The 13,151-nt window shown below is 35.0% G+C and overlaps 1 protein-coding gene across 2 annotated transcripts in view; it reads right to left on the bottom strand.

The window, feature by feature from the left end:
- The window catches only part of LOC149530341 (Polyketide synthase, enoylreductase family protein), a 65,097-nt gene that overhangs the window by 13,657 nt on the left and 38,289 nt on the right, over nucleotides 1-13,151 (bottom strand). Inside the window, exons 3-10 of one of the 2 annotated variants that reach the window (XM_089808899.1) lie at nucleotides 9,915-10,046; nucleotides 9,535-9,678; nucleotides 9,266-9,368; nucleotides 9,031-9,130; nucleotides 8,711-8,787; nucleotides 8,432-8,510; nucleotides 4,205-4,323; nucleotides 1,695-2,086 (exon numbers count right to left, since the gene is read on the bottom strand). In XM_089808899.1, the coding sequence (XP_089665025.1) occupies nucleotides 1,909-2,086; nucleotides 4,205-4,323; nucleotides 8,432-8,510; nucleotides 8,711-8,787; nucleotides 9,031-9,130; nucleotides 9,266-9,368; nucleotides 9,535-9,678; nucleotides 9,915-10,046 (932 nt within the window). In that variant the 3' untranslated portion in view covers nucleotides 1,695-1,908. Of the gene's footprint in view, nucleotides 1-1,694; nucleotides 2,087-4,204; nucleotides 4,324-8,431; nucleotides 8,511-8,710; nucleotides 8,788-9,030; nucleotides 9,131-9,265; nucleotides 9,369-9,534; nucleotides 9,679-9,914; nucleotides 10,047-13,151 lie in introns of those variants that run through there. The other variant, XM_089808900.1, reaches the window with a different exon arrangement.

Raw genomic sequence — 13,151 nt, 5'->3', positions numbered from 1 at the left:
AAAAAGCGCTAAGATATCTTTTCTAACAGTATGTTGATGGTTTGTTTGTTTTACAACAAATAGATGTTGATTACTATTTTTTAATATTTTACCCTTTCGGTTCATTGGCATTTTGACAAACAGTTTGCTTGAAACCCACGTGCTGAAGTGCTAAGATTTCTTTTCTACCGGTATGTTGATGGTTTGTTTGTTTTACAATGAATAGATGTGTTTATCGCATGAACAGATTCAGGAAATGAAATAGCAACCATAAAATTTAATACAGAGAATCTGACTTGCACCGACTTATTCATCAACAATATTCAATCGTCTCCTTTTTGACACCACAGTTCCGATTACAGTAACAGCAATATATTATTCTTGGATATTTATTAACAGTACAATATAAAAAATTGCATACCAAACTTTTTCTAAGAAACAACAGAAGTTGTAGATCGTAGATGTCTCCATTCAACATGTCCTTGGTATTTGTGACTACATACTTCAGCATCTGGTTGTCTACAGTCTTGTACAGACAATCATTGACTGTCACCAGCTTGTACAACACCTTCAGATTGCTCTTTGGGATGATACAATTCTGTCCAAGAAGGTTGCAGACCACGTACTCCAATACCTTGCCTAAAACATCACCTTGCCAGATGATTTTAGGCCCCCAATCAGCATCTGGTTGTCTACAGTCTTGTACGGACAATCACTGACTGTCACCAGCTAGTACAACACCTTCAGATTGCTCTTTGAGATGATACAATTCTGTCCAAGAAGGTCGCAGACCACATACAGTGCCTTCTACTGATCTTCAGACTAAAACGTCAACTTGCCAGATGATTTTCGACCCCCAATCAGACTGCTGCAGTAATACTGCAGACTTGTAAAAACAAGTCTCTCATATGCAGTCTGCAATTGATTTTGCATAGCCCTTTCTTTCAGTGAGTATGCATTGGCAAAGCAATACAATCTTCAAATGAATCGTCCCTTGTGCTAAGAGTTTGGCATTCAAACTCAGCTCCAATCTTCCAATTCTAACCCTATGCCACAGAAAATTAAACTCTCATAAACTTTAGATTTTACCTTGAAAGAGAGCATGCCCAAGAAAGAAATCTCCGGCAGTTTGCCAATTTCATCAATATCCAAGCATAACGAAGCATGCTGAAAGAGGGCATTCCATCTCTTTTATAGCATTTTCTAAGAGCTTTTTTCACTCACCTTGACAATCTAGGATAAACAAAATCACTTTTTCTGGCCTGCACTATCACGATTGCTTTTTCCTTTAATATTTCCATGCCATTTAACTAGATTCTTCTTTACTTAAGTCCCCACTAACTTTTATTTATGATTCCAATATATTATAGAATAAAGGGGGTCATTTAATTAAATATTTGCCACATCTATAGACTATGCATTAATAAAGTTAAATAATTAAATTTAACTTCATAAAGAAATTTTATGAATGCTTAATAAATTATATCAATGATAAATAGATTGACTTATCAATACTAAACAATTGATCATCAACACTTCTGCCAATGGATGTTCAGCTATGCCCATAATGACTTACTATAAATAGTGTATCCAAAACTGTCTCAGATCACCTCAAAATGAAACATGGAGAAATAGGCTAGCAACAACATCATACAACATATGCTAGAAAAGAGGACACTACAATTGTTTAAGACAGATGAAGAATCCATCGATCATTTGATCTGGAAAGCCACAATTTAGATTAATGCTAGCCATCGTTAATGACAGATCAGATTAATGATTGAGAACAGTGATTACAAACTAATTAGTATCTATTATTAAGGATGAAAATATGTGTCTCATCAAGCATGAAGAGACGCAAACCTCAATGTGCAAGAGTATATTATGGCAATTGGATCCACTATATTAAGACAAGATTGGCATATTAAATTAAATATAATCCCTTGTGGATCGCTTTGTAGAGCGAACCCGATCACTGATAGCAATCGAAAGGTGTAAGCAATTATAAGCAATATCAGAGACGGCCTCATTAGCAATGCACATAAGATAAAGAAGGATCAGACACAGCCTGTGCATTGATATCTCTGCCATTGACATATTCTTCAGCCTGTAATGCAGCGTGGATAAACAGCATATATTAGAGACAGCCATTCAGGTTATGAAGCATGACTTATATTGCCACGTCAGAAACAACATTTATGTTTATTGTATGCAACCTTCTTATTAATATTGGAAGTGTATGCATTTGGAACTAAAACATATTCAGCGTATGCATTTGGAGTTATCAGTCATTTGCATTATAACACTGTGTGTGAATTTTGAATTATCATTCAGTATAAGCATTAATCCTTTCATTGAATAAGTCTGCAATTTTGAATTATTAATCAGAATTGTATAATTGTTTAGGTTAGGCATGTGGAAATCTCAGTGTCCCAAGACTTGTTATAAGGGACACTACAGTATGTAGCTAGAGATTGGTAAGGGAATCTAATGGCCTTCAGAGCAAAACGTTTGTGACAAAACAAACAACAAAGTCCAGGCATCATAGAATGCAGTTATCTGGCTAAAATATTGTCTGTGTCCCGACTCCATTTGGAAGCGAACTCACTTGTAATTGTTATTAAAGGTGAAATGTGAGCTTGGCATTTGAACAAGCTTGTTAGGAAATTAAATCTATGCTGATCACCTTTGTTGACTTCTAGGTGACTCATGTGAAGAGGGGATAATAAGTTGGCAGACACCCTCTCTAACACTACCATGTCATTGATGCCACATCACAGGGGGAGATATTTGAAGACTTACAAGATATCAAGGGTAAGGATTTAGAGGATTGCACGTCGTCGAAGGACAGAATTATTATGTGATGTTAAGGGTAGACAATGTGGTGACCACAGGAATGATTTACAAAAGACTGCATGAGGATTGATGCATTCATTTCTTGGCAAGTTGGAGCTGTGAAGGGGCACTAGAAGAAAAAACCATGAAGGCTAATTTTTCTCTGATAACACCCAAATAGCAATTGTGCTTCAAGGGCCAGATCGTGGAAAAACCCCTGAAAGGAGTTTTTAAGATTGAAGAGCCACCGTTTTGGCAGATTATTGACCTTAATTTGGGGGAGGAATGTATGTGAACTGGGCACCGTTATGGCTTGAATATTGATATCTCCTCAATCTTCATGGCATGGCCGGAGCCAGCTTAGAAGAAAGAGTCATTATGGGCTATGAAGAAGTGTGTGTTTCCTGAATGGTGTGGAGGAATGACTTCAATTCTAGCAATGGTCAAGCTTGGGGTAGGTCTACATGCTCAACACGGAGATTGGCAAAAGATAGTGGGTGTGGAACCTCAATTGTACTCCTCCTTGGTTTAGAGTGCAACAACAAATAGAGATGAGCTTTGAGTTGAAGCACAGATTAGGTGGACTTACTCAAAGATTTCCTGTATGCATCCTAGCTGGAGCTGGAAGAGCAGCTGGACCAAGAAAAGAAGGATGTAAAGGAGGTCAAATTTGGGCCAAAAGACTGCTGGTATAAATTCCAATGGGCAAGCCAAAACGGCAGTAAGACTGGTGCGGTCTTTTCTCAGTGTTTTTCGAGCCATTGACTTTTCTGCACTCTCTCAGGTAGGGTTTGGTTGTAGACAGTAAAATGGGAGTGCCTTTTTTGTTTAGCTCTGTTCTTTCCATGTATATGGGAAAGGCTTTTTGCAGTAGTTTTTAGTCTTTTGTAAGTAACATCTGCAGGAGTGAAAGGTGCCTGGTTTTGATGTATTTGATGGGGCAGTGGATAATGCTTTGTATTATCAACATTTAACGGTAGATGGTCTGTAATACGGAAGGCTTGGACAGAGGTTACTGATAGATAGTTTTGTATAGCCTGTCAAAGGGTGGCATCTGGTCTGTGAATATAGAAATGGCTTTTGAGGGCAGCAGAGTTTTCAGGATTGAAGTAACTCAATTTTTTGTGTACTTTTTACAAATACAATTGATAAAATCGACCTATTTACTGATTAAAAAAAAGCTAATCGTGAAAAATCTCTTTTGTTAATATCATTATGCATATCTGGAAAAATTTTGAAACCATCTTTTAGGTTAAAGGACAGAATTTGTGTTCATAATAGATATTTATCTTGATCATGGTTTAAAAACCTAGTCAGTTACAGCTAGGTCCAAGCTGCTACAATCTAAACCATTTGCTTGGGTTGACACATGTTCAAGCAAACAACTTACTCATATTTCAGCAGTCCATCCTTCACTAGTCCTAACAAGTAATCCGTCATGGTCTTGAATTCATTCGATGTATGCGAATTCACCCAATTCTGCATCCAATATCCCCTCAAATGTAGATCCTGCAAAGGCACACGTGAATATAACTCTTGATAAGTAAAACAGCAATGTCAAAGTAGCGTATCAATGTAATCAAAATACAAGTTATATGAAATCCATGATAACATTCAATGCACCAAGGCCATGAAAAAACCCATTTTTATCTATACATATGAGAGACATACCAACAGAAATTCTATAGCAGTAAAATTTGTTAATACATAAGCAAATACATTGTTTCTGCCAACATTTTTCATATTTATGTGTAAAAAACCCTGTAGCATTACTCCAATCATGAAATGGTCTTTGTATGCAAGACACATTACTCTGGAATATAACAATGAACAGTTCACAAAGACGAGGAAATATCAAATCTTTGAATAAAACTTTATTCCCCTTAACTTATTGGCTATTGATTAAAAAGGACATAAAATTATCTTAGAATTGATATGACTATGTAATGTCCCCCATCTTTTAGGCCCTCAATGGAGTTCTTAGCCTTTCATTCTCCAAAGGCTAAGTGGAGAAATAAGGAGAAATAAATTAAATTAAAGTCAATAAATAAATAAATCTAAAGGTGACTTTATATTTAATTAATTTAATTTTCTAGAAGCACAATTAATTATTGTATTGGAAAGGGGGAAGGTTCTAGAGAGTGCATTTTTTAGAAGCACAACTAATTATTGTATTGGAAAGGGGGAAGCTTCTAGAGAGTGCAATTAAATAATATTTTATTTCCTTCTAGAAGGGTGAAGGAAAAAAATAAATAAAGGTGAGAGCTTCATTGTTAGACATCCAATTATTGTCAATTGCATGTGAAATGGACTTGGGAGAAGAAACTAAGCATTTCTGATTTCAATTAGCCATTGGAGAGTGTCAATTCTTCAATGTTGCAACCATTTGAGGCGGTGAAATATCCACTGAATTTGGCATTCAGGAGAGCTTCATTTTGGAGTTCTATTTGTGCTTAAATAACCAAAGGGTTTGAAGAATATTGAAGGACTATTGAGTGCAAACCTGAAGATTCATTGTTGGCAGCCATCAGTAATTGTTTTTATCCTTGCTACTACAATACGCGTGAATAATGTCACGCTATAGTACCCGCACTATAGTGTTTACGTTTGATTCCAATTGCAACTTTCATCTCCATCCGTGGGCGGCACTATTATCAAGTTCCTCTTGCAACTATTAGTAGTTAGCATTATAATCTTAAGCATATAATTTTGTTGTTGTAAGTGATAACTCAGTATCAGATTTGGCATTGTTGTGGTCATTATTGTAAACTCATTTGTCTTGCCAAATTCATAGCAACATTGTACATGGGAATGAATTCAGTAAAGAAGATATATGTTGCATACCATTTGTTTGACGAAATGTCCATCTAATAGCATATATGATCAGCATAATAGTTGTATGCCAATTGTTTGTCAAAATGTCAGTTGGCTGTAGGTATGCATTCCATATCTAGTTTTCATGTATATGCATTGAAAATACCAAAAAGAACTGCACGTGCATATTAGTTCATTGTAAGAGGTATTGTAATATCATTTGTGAACATTCTAATTTTCTTAACATCATTCAAACTATATCAAACAATCTGAAACACAAAAGAAATCAGAAAAGAGAAAGGCAGCATAAAAGTGTTTGACAATATTCCTTGAGCTAAAATCAGTCAGTTTGGGCAAGGGATACTACAGACTAGCAGTACTCATAATGCCAATACTACAGAAATTGACGAAACATAAGTTATATTTCTTCAAAAAAGTACATGTCTATATATACATCTGTGTGACAATTACTGTTGTTGATGTAATCTATTATTCACTAATAGGTACCTTCTAAAATTTCTTTTAATACAGACCAATAGATGTATTCATTTATCCATCTTAGCAGATAAATGTAGATCCCGTAGGTCTACAATAGAAAACAATGAGAATCCTATTACCAACAGCATGAACTGCATCATGTAATATCATTTTTTAGGACGTTACCTGTTGGTTCCCAAAACCACAAATTGAAAATCCAAGAGCCTATCACTTCTCTGATAGGATACCGCAATCAGTTCCTCTGCACTTTAAGCTCCACTACACCCAGGCGAATAGACCTTCACCTCAAACGTTGATTGTTTGGTTCGAAGCTTTTCTATAGCGAAATTAAACTTTGGAGTTCTTTGGTTGGCAAAATCCTTAAACTTGATCAATTACACATTGAATGCTGAACGCTGAATGTTTGAATTGATTGAATGTTTTGTATATGGTTTTAACAATGGATATGAGGTTTGTAAGAGGAAGTTATAGATTTTCTGACTTCAAGTATAAATCCAATACTTCAATGATAAAAAGACCAGTGCTTTAGCTTATTAGGGCAACAGAGTCAACTAAAACGAAGATTATTACATACAACTTTATAATGTTCTATGCACATAAACTGTATACAGTTTAATAATCGAGATGCGACGGATCAAATATATATACACAATTCTAAACTAGTCCAGATTGCACTTTGACTCCTAAGGTAAGGGAGATAGATTGGACATAGATTTAGAAACAATCAAATATTTCACAATATCTGCGATGATCGAGTTTAGAATGCCATAGATGACCTCATCTACTTATCTGACATAAATTGTTTGTAGAATTTTTTAAAATGATTACAAAGGACAAATCAACTGCAGTTTAATTCTCCATGCCTTCAATATAAATAAACAAAACAAGACCTTTTATTTAAAATCAAATATTTGAATCCATATTACAAAATCATATTTTTAGCCCCTTCTTCCAACAAACAAATAAGTATATAAATATCGAATATCAAATGTCTTGTTACAATGTCTTTTTTAATGATAGACGTATTACTATTTATATATTCTTACATTCAAGGGCATGACTTTTCAAAACTGAAAAGTCATATCGCATACCATTTGATTAGTCCTTTTAATCGCACCCTTTTATTTTTTAAATAAGTTTCTATTAACTTTAGATTAACATGGATCATGGAGGTCTTTGTGTAAAATATTTTCTGCATTTTCCTCACCGTTCTACACATCTCCGCATGTGACATTAAATTTTCTGAGTGTGTCTTGCTATTGCTTCCAGACTTCCATTATTTTCATTGGAGTCGTCCTCTTTGAAAGAAGATTCTTGAATACATGAGGTGCTCTTCATATATCTTTAACTTGCGGAATGGTCACAAAACTCATCTACAGATTTTCATAGGTGCGAGAAAGGAGACAAGACTTTCCTATGCACAGATCAACTTTACCTCTGAGCTTTATTTCTTAGCATGCACAGATCAACTTTGTCCACGGTATACTTCTAATTTTCATAGGTACATAACAATACTTCTTAATAGCTTTTTCTTCATAGTATACTGCAGTTTTTACCCTTCATAGTTCTAATCCTTAATGCATCATTGCTTATCATCACTGTTTATATATATATATATATATATATATCACTGTGAAATCTGATGTAGAATAACTTGTATATATATTGATGTATGTGCTGAACTGTATTGCTCATATTATGCTATATTTATTTCTACATACTTGAATCTATTGAGCAAAAACACACCGATTCCTTATTACTACACATAAACTTAACTCAATACTACAACTTGATTTCCAAAAATCCCTTATCACCTTTTCAAGCCTCTTATGGTAATCTTCTTCTTTACATTCCATGATATCAATGACAACTTCATCAAAGTTTCCAACATTATTTTTCAAATGGAGGCTCAAATTTTTGCAAAAAATTAGAGCTCCATCATTACCAATAATACTTTGTAAAGTAAAAAGTAAAGCCCATGCAATTTATTACTAAAGTTTACCAAATGTACACAAAAGAGATGTTGCTCAAGTCAGGCTAAGAAGCATGCTTTAGCATGTCAATGTCATATTGCATGTGCATGTCTATGAAATACAACACCAAAATTGAACAATCATGTTCACATATATATGCACTCATGGGACAGGCTGCAATGTCACAACTAGAAACCTCTACTCAATTCCCTTTTACTAATAAATGAGCGCAGAAACTCCACATACTATCATGTCATCATTCATTTGCAGATCAGGGCAAGATAAGGATTTTCTATTTTTCTTAAAGAACATAGAAACTTTTGATATATTACCTTGAAAATAAAAGATGAGGTAGAAACTGTGATTGGCTTCTTTGACATCCCACCATATGTCACCATTGTCCCACCTTGCCTATAAAAAACTGCTTTAAAGTTAAAGGGTATATGAAAAAAGTATTCAGTTTAGAAAATTAAATGAATACAATATTTATTGAGAAATAGAGTAACAGTTTTTATAAAAAGCTCTATTTTTCATGTTTCTTGGGCTCAGAAAATTATATGCACTTAAATATGCTATTGTTAACTGGTGTTTAACAAGAACAGAAATACTACCTTAGGAATTTTAAGACCAAAGATGCAGAATTGCCACCAACACAATTAAAGCCAAGGATAGGTTCAGATAGATCACCCTAAAAAGCATTCCAAAACAAGAAAAAATCTGGCTTAGTTATTCAAGAAAACATTGAAAAGTAATCAAACTGGCTGGGATTAATAATAAGGCACAGGATGGTGACTAATTTCCGAAATGTACACAATAACAAAGTTGAGATGAGTACAAAAGTCAAACATGTTCATAATACATCACTGGAGAGCACTTGGTAAAGTAAGACAAAAGATAGGTATCAATTCAAATGAGGCTGAGAAGTTCACACCAGAAGACTCTTAACATTCTTCACTTCCAATTCGCTCTCTGAAAACACCTTCCCTGCACCCATTTCCTTGAGTCTCTGCTTAACATAGTCCAAGTCTGGCCTGTCAGAAAGAAAAACTTTATGGAATAATTATCTTCCAAAGGAAATTAGACAGAAACAGTTTTTAAGAAAATCTGATGTCACCTGGAAAAAAAGCTTTTAAGTTTTGAATTGTAATGATGGAAGATAAAACAACCTGTCTCTGATTATGTTTATTGTCTGAATGCCCCGTAGATGTGATAGTTGAATTACACATTGACCCACCATGCTTGTAGCCCCATTTTGCACAACCACATCTCCTGTCTCACAACAACGTACACATGTAGAATGGGTTCAAGCAAGTTTTAACATACCAAGCATAACAAATGTCTGTTTTTGAAACAAAGAAATCACACATTTCATCAAAATGGAAGAACTGAAGATAATTGGTTCATTAAGGCATTTCAAATTAGTCAGAATCCGAACCAGGTTTCAGTGATACAAAATCTTCAAGCATCCGAAGGGCTGTTGAGGGATTAACAGAGACAGTACAGGCGTACTCTGCTGGCACATCTTTGGGAACCTTACACCACACATTCTCCTCCTTTACAATGCATGTCTGCCAAGTTCCTGAAATTACAGATCAGATCATTGCATGGTAATGTGTGGGAATAGAATCTATCTATTAAGAAATCTTAGACCATGCCAGTTCAGTTATGTCAGAAATACCAAGGAAAACTTGTTTTGAACTTTATAACATAACAAAATATGGTAAACATATTTCTTGCTAGTATTTAATATATTATTCAAAGTTGCCAACCCAAAAAGCCTTCCAAGGATAAAGATAAGTGTTATCACGGTTGTACCAAATGATGGAGGTGATGGAATAACCCAGTCCCCAATAGATAGATATTTCACACCAGATCCCAAAGCCTTTACTTCTCCAACTCCTTCATAGCCTCCAACTGCAGGCAGTGAGGGGCGAACTGGGTAAACACCTGAAAATGTGGCGTGTTGTGTTAGTAGGAAAGAAGAAAACTTGGACAATGATATAATAAAACAAAACCATAGTTAAAAACATAATACTGATATCTAATCCATTTGTAAATTCAATAATAAGTCACTCGCGGTTGACAGTTTAAAAGGATTGTGTGAGAATAGAAGAATTAGTAGATTTATACATGATATTTGCTTGATGCCTAGTCAATAACTTGCAGCAATAATCTTAAGAGGAAAAAAGACCCAAAAATGCCTAGTCATCAATGTGTGGTGAAGCCACTGTTGAATGCTGATCCTTCTCTATTGAGTGACCCTAAGCCAGAGCCCCAAGTCTCTATTGTGCATCAATTGTGGATTCTTGCAGGCAGTTCTCTTATCATCGAGGATCCATGGGAAAATCTACAAATTGTAAAAGCTGGTAGTTAAAGAATTCAGCACCTACTACATGGAGGAATAAAAGAAAAATGGCTATGGATGCAAGCTTTGGTCATCCCAAAAAGTCTCTAAAGGTTGGATCGGCCACCATGAATGGGTGTTCAAACTTCAGACAGAAAGGAAAGTGCCAGTTTGGTTTAGGGTGGAAATAGGGTAATTTCCAAAGATCTTTGGAGCATTTTGGCTTTAAGCCATCTTTAGCTTCTAGGTGCTTTTACGGTTTCATGCACCTTGTTGATAGCTCTTATTTGGGATGCTCTTCAGTTTTAGCCTTTCAGCTGTTGTTTCCTTCTTGTTGTTTCTCCACTGTTTGTTGGGCTTTATTGCTAAATCTTATCCTGTTGTAAAGGTCCTTTCAAAACCCTCACCTTACCATGTATAAATAAAATAACAATATATTCAAGAAAGGGTATTATGGAAAACAAGAGTTTAATATGTTATAGGACCAAAAGCCAGAGAAAGAAAAGCATCCTAGTTTATTAACATTAAGGATCTAAACTGTGACACTATCATTCATAATCCTCAGTGCAAAAAATTAATGATAATTAGAATAATTTATATTGTCTATTATAGTTTCTGGATTTAATTGTGTAAAACTTTTTGTCATCAATATTTTGGATCATAATCTGTGATCCATCATCGGGATGCATTAACTTTTCTTCTCCTTATGCTCTCTTGCATAGTTGGAAAACTCGGACTCGGCAAAAACTCACCAAGCCTTGAAAACAGTTCGGAAAAATATCAGCCAGTTTTTGAAAAATCTCAGAAAAAAATTTTGGAACTTAAAAAATAGCTTAAATTTAATTAGAAATGTATTATTTTTTTTGCAAAATTCAATGAGAACGTGCATCCAATGAACTAATAAACGAGAACACAAAAGAAACAAGCTGAGTTTATACATACATACATACATAGATATATATATATATAAACACAAAGTGGGTACAAAATTGCATTCTCATGCACAATGTTGATGGCTGGAAGCAAAATAGTAAATAGTTTTTACAAAACTAGAGGTAAATAGACCATTACAATTACATCTTCCTCTTCCCAGCTCTACTAGAAAATAAGGGAGAGGATCTAGAGGATCTAGTCATAGAAATAGAAGCCTGCACTAGGCATGACTGTGCCTCCTCACTCAGTATCTCTGCTGATGTGTGCGGCTCGCTCTCCGTCCTGGATGTATCTCCTGGTACTGGCCTTAAATCCACTCAGAACCACCTCCAAAACTTTGCAATCACCTAACAAGGGCTTGGAAGCCCACTTTCCTCCTCCTCTCTTCACTCAAGTCGCTGTAAACTAAGAAATGAAAGCTAGCTGTGCTATTTTTTTCCATTTAACGCTGCCAGTAAAATGCAGGAGAGTTATTATTAAAACTCTCTGATTTTTTCTGTGATTAACTCGCTGTCTTGAAAGACTCGGCAATTAATCGGTGAATTTGACATCTATGCTCTCTTGCACCCTGATGATGGATCACAGAGCGTGATCTGAAATGTTGATGACCAAAGATCTTACACAATCAAAACCAGAAACTATAACAGGTATTCATATGGATTGTGGAAATCTAATATCTGTAATATACTTGAAGATGAACAGAATAGTCATTTCATATTGTTAAATGTGCACTTTGCATCACATTTTCAAGAATGGGAATTGGGTTTCACTTTTCTAATTCGAAACTTATTTATGGTACATTTCCTGGCCTTGATATCAGAGAGCCAAGGCAAATATCCATGTATATCAAACAAATTTGAAGTGAAAAAAAATTGTTACATTTTTCAAATTCTCCACTCAAAGCAAAAGCTAATATTCATTAACAGAAAATAAATTAGAAGAAATTGTATTTGCTGAATCTTTCCAATTCTCCATTTTATGCCACAGAAAATTTTCACACCAATGAATTAATGTTCATTATTATTTGCTGCATTTTTTCAATCCTTAAATGCTATTTGAGATCCGCATTCAATTCTCATTCCTTTAATTACTGAGTATTGAATTTTACATGGGCCTGAGAATCCTCAGAATTCTTGTAAATATCTAAGTAGAGAGAACATTTGAAGGCTTTCCAAAAGCCCCATTTCATCTGCAAGAGTTTCATTATCCCATTTTCATAGAACTGGATGGGACAGTTCAATCCGGCTAGCCGATAATATCTAATTCTCCCTTGAATAAAAGATGGCTGTGTGATTAATCTGGTACTTCTAGGACCAGCATGAGCATCTTCTTCCTCCATTTTCTTTTGATGCCCTATAATCAAGGGAAACCATTCTGTTAGTAACCTTACTCTCCTTGTAATTGGGGTCTACTTCATCAATATTGTTTTTCTGCTTTCTTTAGAAGAAGAGGTATCTGCTTCAGAAGAAAAAGCAAAGGCAGTTTCTAGCTTATGCCTAACCATGGCAGGTCAAGAGTATCATTCTTTTATATTGCAGATTATCAGTAATGTCCCAGCAAAAAGAAATCTTCAAAGTTGAATTTAGAGGCAGGTTGCTTTAAGAATCTATTTTGTATGTTCTGAAACAAACACATCTGCCAATAAATCTGCCAACAGAATTGGATTGGCAGTATCCTTAGCTAGAAAGCACAGAATTTGAACCAACATATGGAAATTTAATAGATTTTTCCTGATAATTCACTTATCACTGGAAAGTTGGGAACATAGATGTTGG

This window comes from Cupressus sempervirens, chromosome 11, assembly GCF_028749045.1.
Source record: "Cupressus sempervirens isolate cs-2001-9-10 chromosome 11, ASM2874904v1, whole genome shotgun sequence".
Classification (NCBI taxonomy): domain Eukaryota; kingdom Viridiplantae; phylum Streptophyta; class Pinopsida; order Cupressales; family Cupressaceae; genus Cupressus; species Cupressus sempervirens.
The sequence above is the reverse complement of the archived record's forward strand: the minus strand, read 5'-3'. Positions and strand labels throughout refer to the sequence as shown.